This window comes from Rhinolophus sinicus, linkage group LG04, assembly GCF_036562045.2.
Source record: "Rhinolophus sinicus isolate RSC01 linkage group LG04, ASM3656204v1, whole genome shotgun sequence".
NCBI lineage: Eukaryota > Metazoa > Chordata > Mammalia > Chiroptera > Rhinolophidae > Rhinolophus > Rhinolophus sinicus.
This window is the reverse complement of record NC_133754.1, coordinates 50,778,146-50,801,686: the sequence shown is the minus strand read 5'-3', so window position 1 is coordinate 50,801,686 and position 23,541 is coordinate 50,778,146. Positions and strand designations below refer to the sequence as shown.

General features: G+C 38.0%; 1 protein-coding gene and 1 long non-coding RNA gene across 3 annotated transcripts in view; one reads left to right on the top strand and one right to left on the bottom strand.

Moving 5' to 3' along the window:
* The window catches only part of NALF1 (NALCN channel auxiliary factor 1), a 574,857-nt gene that overhangs the window by 532,314 nt on the left and 19,002 nt on the right, over positions 1–23,541 (top strand). For both annotated transcript variants that reach the window (XM_019731059.2, XM_019731060.2), the window contains exon 2: positions 4,450–4,621. In XM_019731059.2, the coding sequence (XP_019586618.2) occupies positions 4,450–4,621 (172 nt within the window). The remainder of the gene's footprint in view (positions 1–4,449; positions 4,622–23,541) is intronic.
* Positions 5,799–10,728, bottom strand: LOC141571022 (uncharacterized). The gene is made up of 4 exons (XR_012495490.1): positions 9,029–10,728; positions 7,826–7,911; positions 7,186–7,413; positions 5,799–5,932 (listed from the first exon to the last, which is right to left on the bottom strand). It is a non-coding gene; the product is annotated as an uncharacterized LOC141571022 (long non-coding RNA).

Sequence of the window (23,541 nt, the reverse complement as noted above, 5' to 3'; positions counted from 1 at the left end):
TGCTTGTACCATTAGAACCAAAACTTTGCTGAACACTGAAAATTCCCTTTTTTTAAAAAATCATTCTTCATCAAGAGTCTGGAAATGAGGTCAGTAGACCACAGCTCCCTTGGATTACTCCTCTTCTCCTCACACCTTCAAATAGGCCTGCATCACTGAGGGGAGGGGAGTGCCAGGAAGACCCAGAAGTCAGCCTGAGGACCAAATGGGGAGGTGGCCCATTGCAGCTCTCTCTGCAGAACTGCGAGGGAGGTTTCAAAAGTGCAGTTCTGAAATGAAGTGACTTGTAAAAAAGAACAACAACAAAAAGATAGTATGTTAGGAATAAATACTACTCAGGTGATGCCTTCCAATAATGTGGTGCATCGTTGAAACAATGGCCTAGATGTCAGGGATTTCGGTTTGCCATCACCTCTGATCTTTCTAGGCCCCAATTCCACAGGAGAAGCTCAGCCAGGCAATCTGCAGGACCTTTCCACGCCGGAATGCCACGCCTCGGTGGCTGCAGAGATCCAGACTTTCATAGTCATCACTTTCTGCATCCTCACAGACGAGTTCCAGTAACTAGAGTTCCCAATGAAAAAAAGTCCTGCTCTCCTGTAGAGACCTGTGTTCCATTTCTTTGCTACTATGTACACTCTCTCTGCAGCTCAGTTTCTTTATTTGTAAAATATTTCCCAAACAGGTCTCAAAGATTTCATGAGGAAAACTAACAAATGAGAAAATGCTTTGAGAGGAAAAGAGAAAATAGTTACCCAAATATTAAGTAAAACTGATATTCTCACCGACGCCATTTTAATCATTTAGTCTGTTCCTTTTCTAGACTTGAGAATATTTCTGATTAATGTATGATGGGCAGTAGTCCAAGCAGTTTTTATATCTTCCACAGTCATTTCCAAGGGGTACAGTGCAAAGGTGAGCGTGTGGGTGAATGGTTCATTTGAATGCCCTTCATGAACGTAATTAGCTGGTAAACGTTAACTGCTTCTACAAGCCCTCAGTGAAGGGTGTGGGTGGATTAGCTATTCATTTGTCACCAGAGACCTTATACACATTTTTGTTCCTTCCCAAAATTATTGTTTGCATCTTGTAATCATTTACACCATTCTGTGATACCTAGAAAAGTGAGTACCTAGGCTAAGCCATTATAAAAAAGATTTCTGATTTTCCTTTTCACAGAGTTCTTATGAAAGGAAACAAGTATATTTATTTTTCATCAGGTGCTTTTGTTTGAAATCCTTTAGTACTTTAAAAATTAATCATCTTGTTTCTCTAGTTTTCTGCCAGTGTAAAACGTCCAACTTTCTCCGCTTTCCTCCCTCAAAAAATTCCAAAAGGGAGGTGGAAAGTATCTCAGAGCCATTTATTTTGTTCACTCTCCTATCCCGAGAATCCCCCTCACAGCACATTGGCAAGCGTTATCTAAACTCCATTTGAATTTTTCCAGTTATGGAGAACTCAGGACCTCACAAGACAGTCCATTTTATTTCTGTACATCTCTTCTGGCAAGAAAGCTCTTCTTCATACCGATATTTACCTGTCTGTTTTGTCTCGGCTTTATCCTCTAATTTCACATTTGAAAAGCTGTTGGCATCTGCACATAGCAGCAATCCCCTCAGATATTGAAGACCACAATAAACACCTCACCTTTCTTTTTCTGCCCATGAAATTTTTCCCTGATAGCTTTCAGATATATTGCATCCCTAGAACTGAAAAAGTAGAAAATATGTAAGATTCAAATGAGGAATCCTCCATTGCATTTCAAATATCTAGGACTTAGATCATAAGAATTGATGACACAGTGAAACCTGCCCAGAAAGGTTATAGTCTCTTGGACGATTCAGAATTCGGCTAGTGGCTCTGCAAATCATGATCACTTCTCTTTAAAACTACTACTTGATATTTATAAAACCTGCTTTGATGACTTAGTAGTTTTTTAAGTTGAAAATCTGCAAAGGAGATATAGCTGAAATAGCATGAAATATAGCTGAAATAGAATAAAAATGGATTTGTTCCAGTTGGGCGATGCTAAGGAGACTAATTGAAAAGAGGAGGTATATATTTATATCCCAAGAAACTTCAATATGAGATACCACATCATCTGTGAGAGAAGAGAGATTGTTTCTTAAGATAGAGCTTATAGGTACAAGATGTGACTTCATATTCAGAAACCATTTTAATTTGAATCATTGTGCAAAAACAAACTGGGAGGAGAAATGGAGCGAACAGTCTGGCCTAGAAAAATACATACATGTAATTTTCTGGAATCTTGCAGGGGTATTAACAGAAGAGAGATAACTTTAATCTTTAGAATCCCAGAAATGCACAAAATGTAAGCTTTCCTTGTAATGGAAATTTATTGTTGTTAGAACTATATACATAAACACATTCAATTTTCTCTAGTACTTAAAAAGGAAATCTAGGGGATGGCTAGTTACCTCAGTTGGATAGAGCACTGTGAACTGCGTCCTCCTTAAAAAAACAAAACAAAACAAAAAAAAAGCTAAAACAAAACAAACAACAACAACAAAAAGGAAATCTAAACCAGGAATCACAAAGTAGGCAGTGACCACTCTTGGATTACAGTTTATATCATAAATGTGATATATCATATCATATTACATATTATCATATTACACAAATACAAATCGTATTTTGAAAAATATTTTTAATTTCTCCCAAAGTATGGTTAGGAAACCATTGCATTTTTCTTTCTTCTGAATCTGATGCTTTAAGCCTCTTTCTGATGACATGACATCACCATCACCTCTACCTCTATATCCCTCATCCATACATCTCACGCTATTAACAAATCTTAGGGGTTTCCTCAGTTATTGTAGTATTATTTCTAGTGCAGTTTCCAGTGTATACTTTTATAAGTGTGCATTGTTCCAAAGACCTATAAGAATACGAATTATTTGTATATTTTCCTATTAGGTTATATGGTGATTATAAACCATTGATGACAACAAATAAAATTACTTTCAGTTATCTAAAATTATATCTGAATTTCACATGTGTCCTATTTTATCCCCATTGAAGCACCTTTGATCAAAGAGTAAAGCTTCATTTTGATCAAACTAGTAAAAAGTTATGAAAAAAAATTTAATGCAGTTTTCCTTACACCAAATGGACATTGGCACATGTAATTTACTGCTGATTTCAGATTAATCTGGAAACTTCCTTGTGATTTCCTAAGTTCTTCTAAAAAAAGTTTCTAATTAAACATAGCAATTATGAGGAGTTCAGGATTTGGAAGTCCACAGAATGTTGGTTTGAACTCTTGATTTTTCACTTACTTTCATTACTAATTATTATTTGTATGCAAAAAATGACTAAGTTATCTTCTGTGTGTGTGCTGCAAATTACATAGGGGGAAAATGTATGCAACTTGCTTAGAACAGGGCCTAAAGTTGATAAATACTAACTATTATTCTTGCTATTGTCAAGTATTTATGATTTTTTGGTGTGCATTTAACTGTAAACCATTCACTTGTCTGCTACAACAGAGTTGATGAAATCTTACCTGAATAGTAGTACCTCTACGAACAGATTAAATAGAATTCATCAGTACCAAGGTTTTTGGAAATAACTAAATCAGAGATCTATACTGTGTGTAGATGGGTTACTTTTGTCGTGTTATTTGAGTTTAAATTCAGCTTTTTTATATTATAAAAATATTTTTCAACATTTTCCTAGATAATTATCAAAAACAAATGAAGTCATAATCATTTCACATTTTATTATATTAAATACAGTTAAATATTCATATGCATCATAGCATCTCCAAGGTCCATTTTGTGGTTCTGATGAGGTTTCCTTCCTGTGGTCCTAACCACACCACAGTATGTTAAGAGAAACACCCAGGTTGGGTGTTTCTGGGCTTTCGGAGGATAAGATATTTAATATATTTGATGTGAGCCATAGATGTAAATTCCCACTGCTACTTGTTCTCTGCTTCTGGAGTTCAAGCTACGTATAAGAGGCATTGTCTGCACTGCCTTCAGGGCCATCGTTGTAAAGGACACAGCGCCATCTAGTGTCCATTGGAAGTATAGCTGGAGGGACTCAGCTCAGAGAACGACTCACCGTGCACACTGCAACAAGGAGCTACCGTGTATCGGCGCAGTCCATTATCTCCTTTACTTTCTATATCACTGGATTTTGAAAACTTCAGGTCCTGCTTAATTCCACTGTTTTTCACATGAGCTACATCAAATTAAATTGTGTATTCTCTTAAGGGCTCAATCAAATAATGGGCTGCTCTGTTGTAGACTTGCTACGTTTTTATCACTTGCAGCTGATAGTATGTAAATATTTCTCCAAATGAGAGTTTTCTTGTGATGCACTTAAAACCACAGCATGCTTCTCCCAGTACAGCATGTTCTTTATTAGAGTCAGAACTGTTGTCATCCCGCCCTATTTTTGATTCTGCTTTTTTGTTTTCAGATTGTCTACAAAGCCTGGCTGTGTTCCCAGTACTTTGAAGTCGCACAGTTTAACTGCAGAAAGACAATTCCTTGCAAGCAATACTGTTTGGAGGTTCAGACGAGGTGTCCGTTTATATTGCCTGACAATGATGAAGTCATCTACGGAGGACTCTCCAGTTTCATCTGTACAGGTACAGTGCACGGCAGGCAGGGTTTTGTCACCCAGCCTCTCACGGTGGTTTAATTATGTGGTGTTTGTTTGCTTCCTTCCGCTGATGCGCCTGGTAGTTTTCCATGCTTTCCTCATAGAAGCCCTGAAAGCACTTGATTTGGAAATGCCACCTTATCTGGAGTCGATCTGTGACCACCATCATTAACTTTGTAAGAGGATAATTCTCAGGGCAAAATGTCGGCAATCATTAGCTAGGCTTAAATTTGACTTAGAGGGGGTCGGGTTCTGCCTGCATTGCCTTCATATTACCTAAGAACAGATGATGGGAGGAAGCCAGGAAAATTGTGTCTCTTCTTCAAATTGTTAACAAGTTTATATCCCAAGTCTGTTTTCTGAGAAGTGTTATTTTATCTTAAGCAAGCACAAGGCCATAAAGAAATGTCTACCTAAGTTGTGTGTGTGTGTATTAGAGCTACACAATTAAGTCCAAGTACAATTTTACCTTATATTTCCCATTAACAATGTCGACTGAGACTGGGCAAAACACCAATACCAGCGTTCAATTTTGGGATATTTATAAGCATTGCATAACAAAGATATAGAATAAGATGTAAAGGATTAGAGTAGATTGTTTTTTAAATAAATGGTGAGTGGACAGGTGAGAACATGACACTTTGCCTGGAGGTGTGATCTTCAGAGCTATTGCCCTATGTTCTCTTAGTAAGAAAGTGCTATGCATTGTCCTTATAACTGGATGGCTTGATTGTAGCCTGTTTCATTTTCAAGTTATAAGAATAAAACACCATCATAAGTATCAAGAGACGTGGAACCCCTCTTCTTGTATGAGAGTGTATGAAACGCCTCTAAAATGGAGTGACATATTGAGATGCTCAGTATGACAATTTATCAAATTATTTCCAGATCACTTATTTACATGTCTATCTATTAGCCATACATAAGTCCAGGTGATGAGCTGTCAAGAGACAGTCCACCAAAGTTTTCCAGTAAGAACCTGCCTAAAAGCTGGATGAGTATTTCTTATGCCGCCCAGCGTTGCAGGAAGAACATCTAGCTAAAGGTTAGGAGACATGCACTCTTGTCCTATTTTTACTATGCATTCTCTCTGAGCCACCCTCTCATCGCTAAATTAGTTTGCAATACCTTGATGCATGTTTGCTGTAAGGGTTACAGATAAGGGAAGAGCACAAGACACGTCATCAATAGGCCATAGCTACTGTACAAAAGAAAGTGATTTGTGAGATGTAAAATGACTTACCAATCGTTTTTGCTACTTCATTGATTTCTTTTGAGATCATGTATCTCCTCTATGCTGGAAGACAGAAGGAAAGTGAGAGAGCGAGCGAGAGAGCGAGAGAGGAGAGAGAGCGAGAGAGAGAGAGAGAGAGAGAGAGAGAAAAGGAGAAGGGAGGGAGGGAGGAAGGGATATTAGTATTTTCTTCCTTTGAATCTGAGCCCCAAAATTAACCAGACATAGGCTATTAAATTACTTGACTTTCACATAAAATTTTCAATAAAGAGTCTTCAAGATAATGCTTTCAACTCAATGGCAATTTAAGATTTTGGAGAAACTCATGGAATTTTATGCAGTTTGTACGTTTGTTCATTCACCTGCATATAGATTTTTTTCCTAGAGAAGTTCAGTAGCTTTCACCAGGTTCTCAAAGTAGACAATGACCTCAAATGAAGGGTAAGGCAGCTGTCTTTTCCTGCCTTCTCCTGTTTCCTGATCTTTTATCTGAATGTATGAATCTAAAAATATAGGTTTGAATGTTCATCCCTGTTGCTTGAATGCTTTCAAGGCCATCAGAGGCCTAAAGATGAGATTTAATCTCTTTCTGCAGGACATGAGTAGAACATCTACCTTATATTTTTAATTATCTTTGAGTTTTGTAAAATCAGCTTTTTCATAGCCATAGCTATATCCTATCATTTTTCAAAGACGAAAAGAGATTTGTCATTGGATCCAGAGAAAAATGTTATCAACATTAGAAACCTCCTGGGAAAGTCTCATCACTGAAAACTGGGGAACCTAGCACTTCTTTTGCTATAGTCAATGGGGCTCATGTTCTTTTTATTACTAAACTCCTCAAAAATGTGCAGAATAAATTATGAAGGTATTTCACCCCTAAGTTCTGTAAAATTTTTCAACAAAAAAGTACTAATTTTCAGATTGACCCTCTTTTCTAAAGTGTGACCCAGGCTCCTTGAAGAATTGCCATTTATCTTGATAACTAGCAGCCATCACTTTCCACCTTAAGTTACAGATGTCCCTTGAGTGTGGCTGTTGGACTTGAACAGGAAAGATATGTCTAATGATGTTAATCACTCGCTGCCTTGTCACTACTGATGAGGGTCCCAAAGCAGGTCCCAGGACTGTCTCCTTCAAGGAAGAAGTTAGGCCAGAGAACAGCTCCCAGGGACTACTGGTTAAACCTATGGATCTAAATGACTTGTCACATTTCTAGGGAAACTAGTAAGACTATTATATTTGTTTCTAAACATTATCACACAAATTTTAGAGGCTCTACTCTTACAGATACACATGAAGTTTCATAAACTCACCTTTTAGATAAGAGTGGAGTGCATTTGAGTAATCTCAGATGCCTTTATGCATTTTGAATGAAATGTTTTCTGTACTCAGGCAGAATGAGATGAAATATAGTAGAGAAATAGAAGTACTTTTCCTGGTTTCGCAGTTTGCTGCAGATAACCTAAAGCCAACTTGATGGCAAGCTCCTGGCAACTTTTCATGTTCAGAATTAGTAGCCGTTCTGTTGAACTTCTTCCTCACTGAAAAAATGGCAGAATGACAATCACTAACCACAATTCTATTAAAAGGAATTCACCAAGTAGGTAGGTCATCTTGCCCCCAGTAATTCCTCTTTTCAAAAAATAATAAATGGTTTTATTTCCATTTCATGTGCTGGAAAACATTATCGTTTATCATCAAGGGTATTATCATCCATCAAGGAATAGATGGAGTTTCCTTCAAATTCAATGTATTTAGTTACAGTGAATTCCCTACTATGGGAAATTCATCCAATTCACAGCTTCCAGAAGGATAGAATCAACCTCAAAAAAGTATTCAGTAAACACATAACTACAGACGACTCATTGCCTAGCTGCCGTCCAAGTGAAGATCAGTGTTGCTCAAGGTACTTCTCCATAGAGACAAACCAGGGGTGTGATGACTTTTCCTTACTTTCCTCCGCATCCAGCCTTTTAAAGATGTGGAATTATAGGATGCCCGTTCTTCTCACATAGGTTTTTACTAGATATATACTGAGGCTATCATGAAAGAAAAAAAAGAAAAACACATCTCAGTCCTTGTGAAACGATCAGAGAAGGTTCAGAACAGATAAAATTTCTTTAAATAATCAGGATTTTTTTTACAGTTTTGGTAACAGTAATTAGATTCAATATTGAGTGCATCATTTCTTTTTGATGCTTACATTACTTACCCATGTCCTAAATTTGAATGTTTAAAATGTTTATGTTTTGATTATCTCCTACGTCATGTGTCTATGATCCTTAGTAAGCCCATAACTAATGAAAACACCTGAAATCTCTGAGAATGCATGTCTATTGCCATACAATGACCTTGACTGAGGATGGTACAGAAGGGCATGACCAAATGTTCTAACCACAAACCCAGATGACAAGAAGAGTCCTCTCCTTGTACGTTTAGCTCTGTTTTTATTTTAGGAGAGAAAGGAAAGAATTTTCGTCGAGATCCCTCTTATTTTTCTGTTAAAGAATAAAACTGACACATTTTTGAAGGAGTTTGAAAAATTAATGAGGGATGAATTCTGAGGTACTGTCAGGGTAACCTGTCATTTAATGTTAGTCATTATTGAGCTAAAATTTTTCAATGTGGGTTCTATTCTCAAACTCAGTTTACATAATGCACTGCTATCTTAGAAACCTGGTTTCCTTATCTGTAAAATGAGGAGGTGGAGTCATGTGTGGATTCTACGCTGTCAACCCATCACTGTGGTAATTATGAGGGTTTCCCCTCTGCACACTCCCTTGCCTTGTTCTAGAATCCCCTAGAGAGATCCTTGATTGCTTACCTGTTATAGTGAACCAACATTAAGAAAACAGAAGTGGCAGAGTACCACCGGCTGCGGGTGCTATGGTAACAAACATTATGAAAATTTACCATTTGATTGATAGATAAAATAGACCCGACATGATTTGCTGCTGCATTTTTCGTAGAGAAATTATTGAAAGAAAAAGAGTAAAAGTTGGTCCGCTGGGGGTTACTGATAATGGAGATAAAACACCTTTTAAGAATTCTATGTAAATTCTGCGTTTCATTTTTTCGCTGTGACAAGAATAAGGTTTTGTTTCTGCCTCTTGGGGAAAATACTGTGGGTTGCTGTTGGTGGTTACCCTGACAGACCTAATAACGATGTGATGGAGGACTCACGACCTCTGGTGGCAAGACTGCTCTACTGCAGAGGATCCTAAGGAAATCATTGCCCTGCAGGCAAGAGAAGCAAATAATCTGTTCAGAGAAAAAGAGGAGAGAAAATACTTATACATATTGATCAAATTGGAAAGGAATTTTTCAATGTTTGGTAACTCAAGATTCACATGAGAGAGTTCACAACTATGAAAGATCATTTGCAAAATCCAGTTCTGACATGATGAGGGAGTTGACAATGAATTTTTAAAAAATAACATGACATAAAAGATTTTCTCATTAAAGGAGTAGAAAAATGTGCTACCTATAGATTTAAACTTGTACATCTATGCTATTTTTTAATTTGTGTGTTCCCTCTAGTGTGTGAATATGTTTTACTATTTTCTAAACTGAAGGGATTTCTTAAAAAATAATGATGAAATAATAGTTTAGTTTAGCACAACTTGATGTCATACAAAATGTCTTTTCATAAATACATATTTAAAAAATTAGGCCAGAACAGAAATGTGAAGGGAGAAGGTATGACCTTCATAAAGAAATATGAAAATAGATTATTTAAAAAAAAATCAGAGTGTAGTAACTTTGTGTGTTTGGGACACCTTCGTCCATTAAAACACTGTACTCTTTGAGGTTTATTCAACTTCATATATTTAGATGAGTTCAGATCATTCATACTCGAGATTGCTTACCTGTAATAGTGAACCAACATTAAGAAAACAGAAGTGGCAGAGCACCACAGGCTGCGGGTGCTGTGGTAGCAAACATTAGGAAAATTTACCCATTTGATACTAGTTCCACCTCCAGATGCATTCCCAACAGCTCGATATGCCTTGTGCAGGAGGGACTTCATGTAGGGAAAGAACTGGCTAGAAGTGAGGATGTCTGGATTCTGCTGCCAGTAGCTGTGAATGTTGGAAAATGACGCCCAGCAGAAGGTCTCGCTTTTCGTCTCCGCAAGTGGCTAACGGGGCCGAGCCTCCAGAGGACTCACTCCACCAGGCTGTTGAGAGCAGATCCCGAGTGAGATGGGGCTTCCTCTGGGCTAGCTTGTTGGGCCTTGCAGAAGGGCGCTGTGCCATAGCTCCAGTGGAGAATGCTTGCCCGCGTGGAGAGAGGAGCCATCTGGCTTCACGTCATCCTGAGTGATCCTTGCTAGACAGCCAGGAAGAACTTGTGGATAGACTCATCTACCTACGGGGTTGCTGGTAAAGTGAACCATCCTCTCCCAAGCCTGTTCACCTAGACAAACTTTGGGTAAATCCTAACCTAGTTCCAGTAGTGCTTCTCCGTTTCATCTCCATACCAGGTCTAAGTGGAGAAATGAAAGGGGTCAGACCAGGGAGAGTTAAGATAACCATGTCTGGGGCATTTGCATGGCCTGGAGTTTAATCAGCCCCGAGAAATGTCCAGTTTTGATCACACTGAGCCCTGAGCTTGCCGTTCTGGGGGCCATGAAAGGCTGAGCCCCGGGCCGTTTCCTGGCCAGTCACCAGGAAACAAAGCACTGCAGGTGGAAAGCTGAAAGCTGTCCTCTTTGATGCCACCTGGGGAGGATCCTAGTGACATCGGCCCACAATTGCCTGTTAACCTACAGCTGAAGTGCCACTTAACTTTGTGTGACAGACATGTCCAGTCCTCTCTGAACTCTTTAGGATGGACAGCCACCCTTTGCTCAAGCCAGACTGTTGAATACTACCCAGCAGAGGGGCAGAGCCACTGGGCCATGAGGTGGAAATTGAATCAAAATGTTTAGAGATCTTCACTAGAGCAAGGACAGGGATAAAACACACGTCATTATGTTGGTTCCCCAGGACTCTACCTGACCGATAAGGCTCAGATATGTTTACAAATTGACATGGTAGCAGTTGAAGCAGTAAGCCAAAGGAACAATTCTAATTCTGGAAATTCAATTTAAGAAGGATAATTTGGGCAAAGAGAGATTTCCCAGAACAGGTGAAATCTTATTTAGTGAAGGTGTTACCTACTTTGCCTACAATTAAACATCTCTGTGAAGCATTTATCCCCACCTTGTATCTGTTCTGGCTACCTAACCGCTTTGGGCATTGCAATACTCTCACATGATTATACATTCAGTCAATTTTAGAACAAGCGGAATTACAATAGTCATCTAGTCTGATGTTGCTCTTGCATAGGGTTAAACAGAGCCTCCCACTCGGCACCCCCAACCTGTTATTGCAGAAACAAGAATAGATCCACATTTCCTGGCTATTAGTCCAGCATTTGTATCACTCGTGGAACAGGAAATGACCAGTCGGTCCATCCTGAAATTAGCCTGTAAGCAAATGTTTCCTGACTGCAATACAGCTGCAGAAAGCTCGTCAGCAGGTGAAAGAGAAGATCGACACACAGCTCGCTCTCTATGCAATGCCATTTTCAACAGCTCAGCAACCATGTCCGGATCCAGGATATCACATATAGCATTAAAAATGAACATGACAAGTACTTTCTACCTAGAACATTTTTTCTGGTTAAACAAAGGAGAACTGTCTGGCTCACTATTGTCTGGAAAATGTGCTGCAATGGCTAACTTTCAGTCAGATTAGTCAACAAGTTTTTCAGATTGCGTACAAACAGATGAATATATGAGTGTTAAGGTTAAAAACAGAACAAAGGTTTCTAAAATGTTCGTGTAAATAATATTGTGACTCTAAATGACCTTCTAATTTGTGTTAAGCCATAAATGTATGTTTGTGTCCCATGAGGAAATAAGGCATTCGGTAATTTTTAAAATGGAAAATTAACCTATTATTCTCAAATTTGAAACGTTGTCTTTTTAATAGTTTGGCTTGAAATTACCAGATGAGGTGGTTATTATTAATCATAATTTCTAATTTATCAGATAATCACAATGTCTGCTTTTTACAATTAGCACATGTCTTTGTGTGCAGTTTTCTTCAAATCAGTAAAATTTAGAACTCCAGTTTTTATATCCATGATGCAGTCATTATTTAAAATAAGTTTTGAAATTTTCTTTGGAAATCATTTTCATATTCCACAGCATTCTCTTTGTGCTTTGAGAGATTTACCTGAGTGTGTGTGTGCTTGTGCTTGTGCGTGTGTGTGCATGTGTGTATAAATGCAGAGACATGTAGCTACATTATATATAATTTATATTAAAATGCATCATGTATTTATAAATAATATAGCAAGTTTTCACATAATATTGGTAATTATCAGAGGAAATATTTTAGATTTAAAAATTGAAAATCAGTTTTTGAGCATGGCTTTAAAATTAACTTTAAAAGCAGTTCCAAGGAAAAAAGTGTGTCCAATTTAGGAAGAGCAGCATGGATGGAATAAATGTGTAACCTCCCCAAACGAAAGCTGGATAATGCAAAGCCCAGTTGAAACTAAAACTTCTAGAATGCTATTTTAAGACAACAGTTATTGTTGCCTTTATTACTTTATTGGTTGTATTACCTTTCAGTCCCAAATGTGACATATTGTTCCTTCATTGACCTATATGTATGCTGTCAAAAGCATGATCAAATCAGGCAGAGAGTGTCTGAAAGCACTGACTTCACCACAGGCACTGGTTCCTACTAGCAGGGCTTATGGTAACCTTATTCTTGTTCCCTCCTTTACCAAACGTTTCATTATCAGAAGAAGAAAAAAGCTTTGTTGGGGTTGACTCAGGAGCACTTTGCCCTGATTCAGTCTTTCTTAGTGTACTTGGCCCTGGAAAGCCCCTGGAAGTCCAACTTCCTCCTTCCAACTTTGGGAACAAACATTGCAAGGAAAAGTAAAGTAAATCCAATCACAGGGGAAATAATTCTTCTGAGATAAGATCTGTTTCTGACTACGACATCATGAATCCTTCTTACAGGGATCATGTAAAAATGTAGAGTGCCTTTCTGAACTGAGAAGAACCAAAGACTATTACCTTTGATCCCTTCTAAAGTCTTCTATATGTGCTTCTAAGTAGATAAATCAACATTTCTACCAACAATATCCTATTTTAAAGGCCAGTTTTCAGGAAATGGATTCAAAGCCAAAATAGCTCTCAACAGCCATCTCTTCTCCTGCGATAGAATATTTTTGAACATTCGTTTTAACCGTGTCCCCCTACCCTACCTCCACTGCTTTTCTATCTTACTTTGATAATAGAGTTGCCACCAACTGCATACACGAATAGAAGCTAAATCATGGGACCACACTAACATCACTGGCACTAAAGTAACTGATATTATATATGAGGTCTGACAATTAAGTTCATGAACTTGTTGCAATGATGTTGCTAACCTTTTTTGATATCAGAGGGATTATTCAATATGAATTTGTACCAACTGGACAAACAGTTAACCAAGTTCACTATTTGGAAGTGCTGAAAAGGCTGTGTGAGAAAGTTAGATGATCTGAACTTTTTGCCAACAATTCATGGCTCTCACATCACAACAATGCACCAGCTCACATGGCACTGTCTGTGAGGGAGTTTTTAGCCAGTAAACAAATAATTATATTGGAACACCCTCCCTACTCACCTGCTCTGGCCCCCAGTGACTTCTTTCTTTACCTGAAGATAAAGGAAATATTGAAAGGAAGACATTTTGGTGACATTCAGGACATCAAGGATAATACAACAACAGGTCTAATTGCCGTTCCAGAATAAGAGTTCCAAAATTGCTTTGAAGGGTGGACTAGGTGCTGGCGTCAGTGCAGTTTCCCAAGAGGAGTACTTCGAAGGTGACTGTAGTGATATTCAACAATGATGTATGTAGCACTTTTTCTAGAATGAGTTCATGAATTTGTTGTCAGACACTTAGATTGTCATACACTTAAATAAATTGTATTTACTTATTTTTGAATTCACAATACAGGCACATGGCACAAAATTTGAAAGATACTAAAGAGTGACAATTAAGCCAACCCCTTCCCCTCTCCCACTGGCAGTTATCCGTTAGAGATGTATCACAACTTAATCAGTTCCTAATTGATGGCTATTTACATGATTTCTTATCTTTCATTAAGTCCAATTCGACAAGGATCATTTCCTACATTTGTGATGTTATCTGGAGGATAAACGCTGTACCAAGAGGTGGAGGTGGACTAGCCGGATCTGTGCATTTAGTATTGGGCAGATACTTGTCATGCAGCCCATTCCGGGCTCTGATTGTGTCCTTTTATCCAAGTCCTAATGTCCTTAAGCGGGTCCCTAAGCTCCTTCATGGAGTTAGATTTGACCCTTGTTGCCCCACCATCCTCTGCCACTCTCATTGATCATCATTTTCCTTTGGAAACCCAGCAAGCATTCCAAAATGCCAGCTGATGTGTGTGTTCCCTTTGCCTAGCACACTCTTCGCTCAATTCTTCACCTGGCTCATCCTTCAGCAACCATCATTCCGTTAGGAGGCCTTCCCGGACACCCCACGTCTGGATTGGGAGCATATATGCCCATAGCACCCGGTACTTCCAGCTCCATAGCACTTACCCACAATGCAGCTGGCCTGTTTCCTTTCCCTCACAGTGAACTGCATTAGGGTAAGATCTCATGTAGTTTACAGCTGCATCCCCAGGGCCCACAAAAGTGTCTGACACATAGTGCTCAGTAAACAAATATGGAATGAATGAATTAATGGGTGACAGCCCAAAGGAATCTCCGGGGGTACCTGTTATAAGTGAGAAGAGCCCCTTCAAGGTGGGGGAGAAGCCTCGGGGAGGAAGGATGGTATAGGTACTGGCATGCAGAACTGCCAGGTGCCTTCTGCCTATATCCATCTGTCAGAGATATTATGAGGATTTTATACAAAAGGGGGCTGAGAGATGCACTTTAACAAAACGTCTCCCCTTTGGAGTAGATAAGAACATTAGTATTTTATTTTAAAGCCATTTTGTCCCTCACATTCCATCCTCTTGTCACATGCATTATAAAGACTCATGTTGAATGGAGTTCAGACCATCATCCTGCACCCTGCTAATGCAACTGGAATGTTGGGACTTTAAGAAACAAAAAAGCCTAAGTAATTATGTGACATTTCATCTGATGGAATTTACATTTTAAATGGTATCCCTACACTGAGTGTCATGTGTTGAGTTCTGACCCCAACCCCTCCCCCCAATTCATATGTTGAAGGCCTAACCCCCAGTACCTGAGAATGTGACCTTATTTGGAAATGGGGTCTTTATGGTGGTAATCAAGTTAGAATGGGGTAATTAGGATGGGTCCTAGTCCAGTACTAATTAATGTGTGCATTAATTTGCTAGGCTGAAATTTCCTGTCTTGTAGTTCTAGAAATCAGCAGCCCAAGATCAAAATGTTGGTAGGATTTGTTTTTCCAGAAGCCTCTCTCCTGTGCTCTCCTTGCTGTGTCCTCACATGGTCTTCCCTTTGTGTGCGTGCCCCTGGTAGATACCTGTGTGTCCTCATTTCCTGTTTCTATATGAACACCAATCAGACTGGATTTGAGCTCACCTTAAAGACCTCATTTTAATTTTATCACTTCTTTAAAGGCCCTATCTCCAAATATGGTCACATTTTTATATATGGTCACATTTTGATATACTCTGATATACTCCTGAGGAAGTTAGGGCTTCAACACACCAATTTTAGAGGACATAATTCATCCCACAATGGTGTACTTATGAAAAGGGGAAATTTGAGCACACAGACACACACAGGGGAGACAATATGAAAATACACCAGGAGAAGATAGCTGTCTACAAATCAACCTTGCCAACATCCCGCTGGGGACTTCCAGCCTCCAGAATCATGAGATCATAAATTTCTGTTGTATAAGCCACCCAGTCTGTTGTACTTTGTTACAGCAGCTCTGAGCAATGCCTGGCAATTTTGAAATAAAACAGATATATCCAATATTGTTTGTTTAAGAATAGAATAATGTCTAACTCTTATGGGAAGACAAATTTTTCGTACTTCAAAGTTTTAGAGGATTATAGGAGAGGAAGCAATAAAAAGGAATTATACGGGCAACAAGAGATCTCAGCCAAGAGGATTTAGAGGATAATAATTATGTAGAGAGAGTAATAATGAAGAAAAAAGAGTATTAACCTATACAGATCATTTTTAATTATAAAATAAAATTATTTCTGTAAATTTTATGAGTTTCCTTTTGAAGGAATTTAGAACTACAATTTCAATGCTGTTGTGTGTGCTGTGTCCAAGTCCATGGCTCAATAATTAGAATATTTTAAACCTGAGTCAGAAAACCCTTCATTTCAGGAAACTGCACTTAGTGAAATTTTATTTGGGAAAGTCTACCAGTCACTGTACTTTCTGCTCAATCGATGTTGCTGTGAACCTAAAACTACTCTAAAAAATAAAGTCTACTGAAAAGGGGAAACATTAAAAAAAAAAAAAAAAAAAAATCAAGCCAGTTTGACCTACAAGTGACACACCCAGAGGGAATTCTCTACAAGCACAAGAGCCCATAGAGGCCAAACCACATTTAAGTGGTCAACCTTCACAAAACCGAACACCCTGCGGTGGGCAGACCCAAGTCTCACAAATAGTCAGCCTAGGAGTTAACCCCACCTACTCACAAGTGAGAAGCAATTAAAGATCTTCTTTAACAGGACAATATACACAACACAAGAGTCACCTTTGGAGCAAACACAGAGGAGAAGAATGAAGTAGTGCAAGTCAAATATAAAGGACACATACTCCATAAGATAACCCAGCAAAAAATCTAGGGGATCTACCTAATACATCGAAGCAAACACAGAGAGTCAGACAGAATGGGGAAACAAAGAAACATGTCCCAAATAAAAGAACAGAAGAAATCTCCAGAAATGGAACGAAATGAAACAGAGGTAACCAACCTATCAGAGACAGAGTTCAGAACACTGATGATAAGAATGTTTAAGGAGCTTAGAGATGACATAAAGAAGGATAGAGAAGTCATAATGAACAACCAGTTAGAAATAAAGAACACAATTACTGAAATAAAGAACTCACTTGAAGGAATTAACAGCAGGTTGGATGAAGCAGAGGATCAAATCAGCGACTTAGAAGACAAGTTAGCAGAGATCACCCAAACAAAACAACAGAAAGAAAAAAGAATAAAAAACAATGAAGATGGTTTAATAGACCTCTGGGATAACATCAAGCACAACAACATGCGCATAATGGAATACCAGAAGGTGAAGAGAGGAAGCAAGGGATTGAGAACATATTTGAAGTAATACTGTCCAAAAACTTCCCTAACCTGATGAAGGAAACCAACATATAAGCCCAGGAAGTGCAGAGAGTTCCAACCAGGATAAACCCAAACAGGTCCACACCAAGACACATTATAGTTAAAATGGCAAAGGTTAAAGACAAAGAGAGAATCCTAAAAGCAGCAAGAGAAAGACAGAGGGTTACATACAAGGGAACTCCCATAAGACTATCAAATGACTTTTCTACAGAAACATTGAAGGCCAGGAGGGAGTGGCAGGAGATACTCAAAGTGATGGAAAACAAAGGCCTACAACCTAGATTGCTTTATCCAGCAAGGCTATCATTTAAAGTTGATGGAGAGATAAAGAGCTTCCCAGAAAAGAATAAGCTAAAGGAATTTATTACCACCAAGCCAGCAATGCAAGAAATACTAAAAGGACTTCTGTAAATAGAAGAAAGATGAAAACAATCTAACTACAAATTTAAAAACTGTAATAACTATGTACCTATCAATAATCACTTTAAATGTAAATGGATTAAATGCTCCAATCAAGAGACATAAGGTGGCTGATTGGATAAGAAAGCAAGACCCTTGTATATGCTGTATACAAGAGACTCACCTCAGATCAAAAGACACACACAGGCTGAAAGTGAAGGGTTGGAGTAAGCTATTTCATGCAAATGAAAATGAGAAAAAAGCTAGAGTTGCAATACTTATATCTGGCAAAATAGACTTTAAAATGAAGAACATATTAAAAGACAAAGATGGACGCAATATAATAATAAAGGAATTGATCCAACAAGAGGACATAACCCTAGTAAACATCTATGCACCCAACATAGGAGCACCTAAATATATAAAACAGATATTGACTGACATAAAGACAGAGATCAACAGTAACACTATCATAGTAGGGGACTTCAACACACATCTGACAAGGGACAGATCTTCCAGACAGAAAATCAATATGGAAACAACAGCCTTAAATGACACACTGGACCACTTGGCTTTAATCGATATTTTCAGAGCATTTCACCCCAATGCTGCAGAATACACATTCTTCTCAAGTGCACATGGAACATTTTCCAAGATAGACCATATGTTAGGCCAGAAAACAAGTCTTGATAAATTTAAGAAAATTGAAATCATACCAATTGTCTTCTCTGACCACAGTACTATGAAATTAGAAATGAACTACAGGAAAAAAACTGGAAGACACACCAATTCATGGAGGCTGAATAACATGTTACTAAATGATGAATGGGTCAACCAGGAGATCAAGGAAGAAATCAAAAGATATCTCGAGACAAATGAAAATGAAAACACGACAACCCAAAATCTATGGGATGCCATGAAAGCAGTCCTAAGAGGGAAATTCATAACATTGCAGGCCTACCTAAAGAAACAAGAAAACTCACTAATCAACAGTTTATCTTCACACTTAAGGGATCTGGAAAAAGAACAGCAAAATAAGCCCAAACAGAGTACAAGGAAGGAGATAATAAAGATCAGAGCGGAAATAAATGAAATAGAAACCAGAAAAACAATACAAAAGATCAATGAATCCAAGAGTTGGTTCTTAGAGAAGATAAACAAAATCGACAAACCTTTAGCCAGACTCATTAAAAAAAGAGAGAGAGGACCCAAATTAATAAAATCAGAAATGAAAGAGAAGTGACAACAGACACCGCAGAAATACAAAAAATTTTAAGAAATTACTATGAGCAACTATATGCCAACAAATATGACAATCTGGAAGAAACGGACAATTTTCTAGAGGCATACAACCTTCCAAGGCTAACTCAAGAAGAAACAGAAAACCTGAATAGACTGATTACCACCAGGGAAATTGAATCAGTAATCAACAATCTCCCAACAAACAAAAGCCCTGGACCAGATGGCTTTACAGGTGAATTTTACAAAGCGTTCAAAAAAGAATTATCACCTATTCTCCTCAAGCTCTTCCAAAAAATCCAGAAGGAGGGAAGACTCCCAAACACTTCTTATGAAGCCACTATCACCCTGATCCCAAAATCAGACAAAGACACCACAAAAAAAGAAAACTACAGGCCGATATCTCTAATGAACATAGATACAAAAATCCTCAATAAAATATTAGTGAACAGAATTCAGCAATACATTAAAGAGATCATACACCATGATCAAGTGGGATTCATCCCTGGTATGCAGGGGTGGTTCAACATCCGCCAATCAATTAATGTGATACACTACATTAACAAAATGAAAAATAAAAGTCACATGATCATATCAATAGATGCAGACAAAGCATTTGATAAAATCCAGCAGCCATGTATGATAAAAAACCCCTTAAGAAAGTGGGAATAGAGGGATCATATCTCAACATAATAAAGACCATACATGATAAACCCACAGCTAACATCATACTCAATAGGGAAAAGTTAAAACCATTCCCCTTAAGATCAGGAACAGACAAAGTTGCCCACTTTCTCCACTTCTATTCAACATAGTGCTGGAAGTTCTAGCCACAGCAATGAGACAAGAAAAAGAAATAAAAGGCATCCAAATTGGTAAGGAGGAAGTAAAATTGTCATTATACGCAGATGACATGATACTATATCTAGAGAACCCTAAAGACTCCACCAAGGAAATATTAGAGCTGATAGATGAATTTAGTAAAGTAGCAGGATACAAAATTAATATTCAGAAATCAGTTGCATTTGTATATACCAATAATAAAGCATCAGAAGGAGAAATTAAAAGAACAGTCCCATTTACAATTGCTTCAAAGACTATAAAATACCTGGGAATAAATTTAACCAAAGAAGTAAAAGATCTGTACTCAAAAAATTATAAGACACTGAAGAAAGAAATGAAAGGAGATACAAATAGATGGAAACACATACCATGTTCATGGATAGGAAGAATTAATATAGTTAAAATGTCCATACTGCCTAAGGCAATATACATATTCAACACCATTCCTATCAAACTACCAATGACGTTTTTCACAGAAATAGAACATATAATCCTAAACTTTATATGGGACCATAAAAGACCCCAGATAGCCTCAGCAATTTTGAGAAATAAGACCAAAACGGGAGGTATAACAGTAACTGACATGAAATTATACTACATGTCAAATAAGGCTACAGTAATGAAAACAGCATGGTACCGACATAAAAACAGATACATAGATCAATGGAACAGAATAGAGAGTCCAGAAATAAATCCATGCCTATATGACCATTTAATCTACGACAATGGAAGCAAGAATGTACAGTGGGGTAAAGACAGTCAATTCAATAAATGGTGCTGGGAAACCTGGACAGACACATGCAAAAAAATGAAGCTGGACCACCTCCTTACACCATATACAAAAATAAAAGAAAATATAGGAAGAAACTTCACAGACATTACCCAGAGTAAGATCTTTACTGATATATCCCCTCGCGCAAGGGAAGTAAGAGAAAAAATAAACATGTGGGATTATATCAAACTAAAAATTTTTTTCACAGCAAAGGAAACCATCAATAAAACAAAAAGAGACCCTACTGAATGAGAAAAGATACTTGCCAATGATATATCTGATAAGGGGTTAATATCACAAATTTATAAAAAACTCACTCAACTCCAAAAAAACAAACAATCCAATAAAAAAATGAGCAGAGGACATGAAGAGACATTTTTCTAAAAAGGACATACAGATGGCAAACAGACATATGAAGAAATGCTCAACCTCACTAATCATTAGAGAAACGCAAATAAAAACCACAATGAGATACCATACCACCTCACCCCAGTCAAAATGGCTATCATCAATAAATCAACAAACAACAAATGTTGGCGCGGATGTGGAGAAAAGGGAATGCTTGTGCATTGTTGGTGGGATTGCAGATTGGTACAGCCACTATGGAAAACGGTATGGAGGTATCTCAAAAATCTGAAAATGGAACTACCTTACGATCCAGCAATTCCACTCCTAGGTATCTATCCGGAGAAATCCAAAACTCTAATTCAAAAACTTTATGCACTCCTATGTTTATTGCAGCGTTATACACAATAGCCAAGACATGGAAACAACTGAAATGCCCATCAGTAGATGACTGGATTAAGAAACTGTGGTACATTTATACAATGGAGTGTTACGCAGCCATAAAGAAGAAAGAAATCTTACCATTTGCAACAACATGGATGGACCTAGAGAACATTACGTTAAGTGAAATAAGTCAGACAGAGAAAGACAAATACCATATGATCTCACTTATATGTGGAATCTAAAGAAAAGAATAAGTGAATGAACTAATCAGAAACAGTTTTGGAGACATAGAGGAAAAACTGAGGGTTGCTAGATGGGAGGGGGGTGGCGATAAGGGGGAAGGTGAGGGGATTAGAAAACAGTCAATAACCACAAGATGCCCACGGGATTTGAAAATTAATTTGGGGAATGTAATCAATAATGTTATAAAGATTTTGTAGGGTATCCGATGGACACTTGTCCCATTTGGGAGACCACCTCAGGGATGATGTAGATGCCTGATCACTGCATTGTACACCTGAAGCTGAAGCTGAATAATAATGAATGTCAACTACAAGTTTGTATGTGTATACTTACAGGAAGCGGAGTACAGCATTAGGAATAGAGACAGTGGAAATGTAATGGCTCTGTGCAATGTCAGAGAGATAGTGGATGTGGGGAGGGGGGTTCACACAGTGTGAGGGATATAAAAGATAAACGTCTAAGTATTACTTTGTCTTGTGCACCTGAAACTAATAAAAAAGAAAAATAAATAAAATTGAAAAAAAATCAAGCCAAATAAATTTCCTATCTCTAGATAAATTGTTTTTTTCTAATTTGGAATTATATTTATTCTAATTCTTTCAAGCCCACTAGTATGGTGTTAGAAGGAAATACAGACTAATTGCTTTATATAACAGTTTTAGAAAATTTGTGGGTATCTTTCAAGTTCCAAATTTTAATCTTTACAAAAAGAATGGTTTTTATCTATGTTCATTTCTATTATTCTTTCCATAAGGAAATAACTTTTAAAAGCATGGGAAAAATTTTAATCAATGAAATTTATTCAATATCATGAGCTCCATCAATTAGCACAAAAAGAAGCAAATGTGAGCATATAATTATGGGAAAGTCCCTGTGTAAAGTCATGGAGTTTTAGAGCTGAAAAGAACCTAGTTGTTACCCAGCTCTCTTGGGTGGGCTTCACTGTTGGGCTTGGACTGCTCAAGAGAATTGAGAGGTCTTGGACTGGCTTGTTGAGAATGGATATGGTGACCACTTAAACATGTTTGCAGGAGTGAAGGAGCAGGAAGGGGCTTTCTTCACTCATATTTGTCCAACATGATAGCTCAACAATTACATCTAGCAGATAAGAAAACTGAAGATTAGAGACATTAAGTAGCTTCTCCGAGTTTGCACAAAGGCCAGTAACAGAAGCAAACACACCTGACTTCCTTTCTAGCATAGTTCATTGCTCTTTTGAACTATTCCTTTTCACCAGTGCTTTGTTTTGTAACTGGAGTAGCTGACCTTCTCTTACTTATGACTTTCTCATTACAAGCTTGACTCCAGAGGGTCATAGACTCTTCCTGCTTTTATTGCCAACTACCTGCTATTCTAGAGAGAAATGTCTGATGCATATAGCGGACATATATAAAACTGTATGGTGTGTATTCTTTCCCCTAAGTATTTTCTCTTGCATTTTCATTCATTCAACAAAAAGAGAAGATGGTGGTAGAAAAAGGATTAATAGACGTGGGTCATAACCTAAGAAACACATGTTCATCTGCAGAAGTAAATAAATAAATGCTAGACGGGAGGCATAACATGTAAAGTATTAACAACATTTCTGAACTCTTTTTGTTGTTGTTGTTAGTGGATTTCACCAACAGATAAAGATTTATAACCTCTCAGTTTAGAAACTGCGGCAGAGAGAGATCACCTCATTCCAAATAACTTTCGCAGGAGTCCTGTTTGGAGCCGCACAGTCTTAAGGCGCATGCCCACCCTTGAGCAATCGCTGTTATCAGGGGGATGGTCAGTCAGGTTAGTTGGAAGCCCTCCTTCTTGTGGGAGGGGTTCAGCAGCCCCACCTGCGCTGCATCCATTGACTGGGGGACCACTATTCCCCCAAATAAAATCTGGATGCTGTTCCCAGAAGGGGTAATGGATAGTCCCTAAGCTAAACAACAGCTCCTCACTACAGTACATATCCCTGTCACCAAGGAGACCAAGGAAGCTCTTGTGAATTTCCCAGCAGGGCCCTGCTGGTAAATGCCCAGCGAAAGCCCAAAGCAGCCTCATCTTAAATGCAGGGCTTACTGTTCCTGTGCCGCCAACAATGTCAAAGAAAA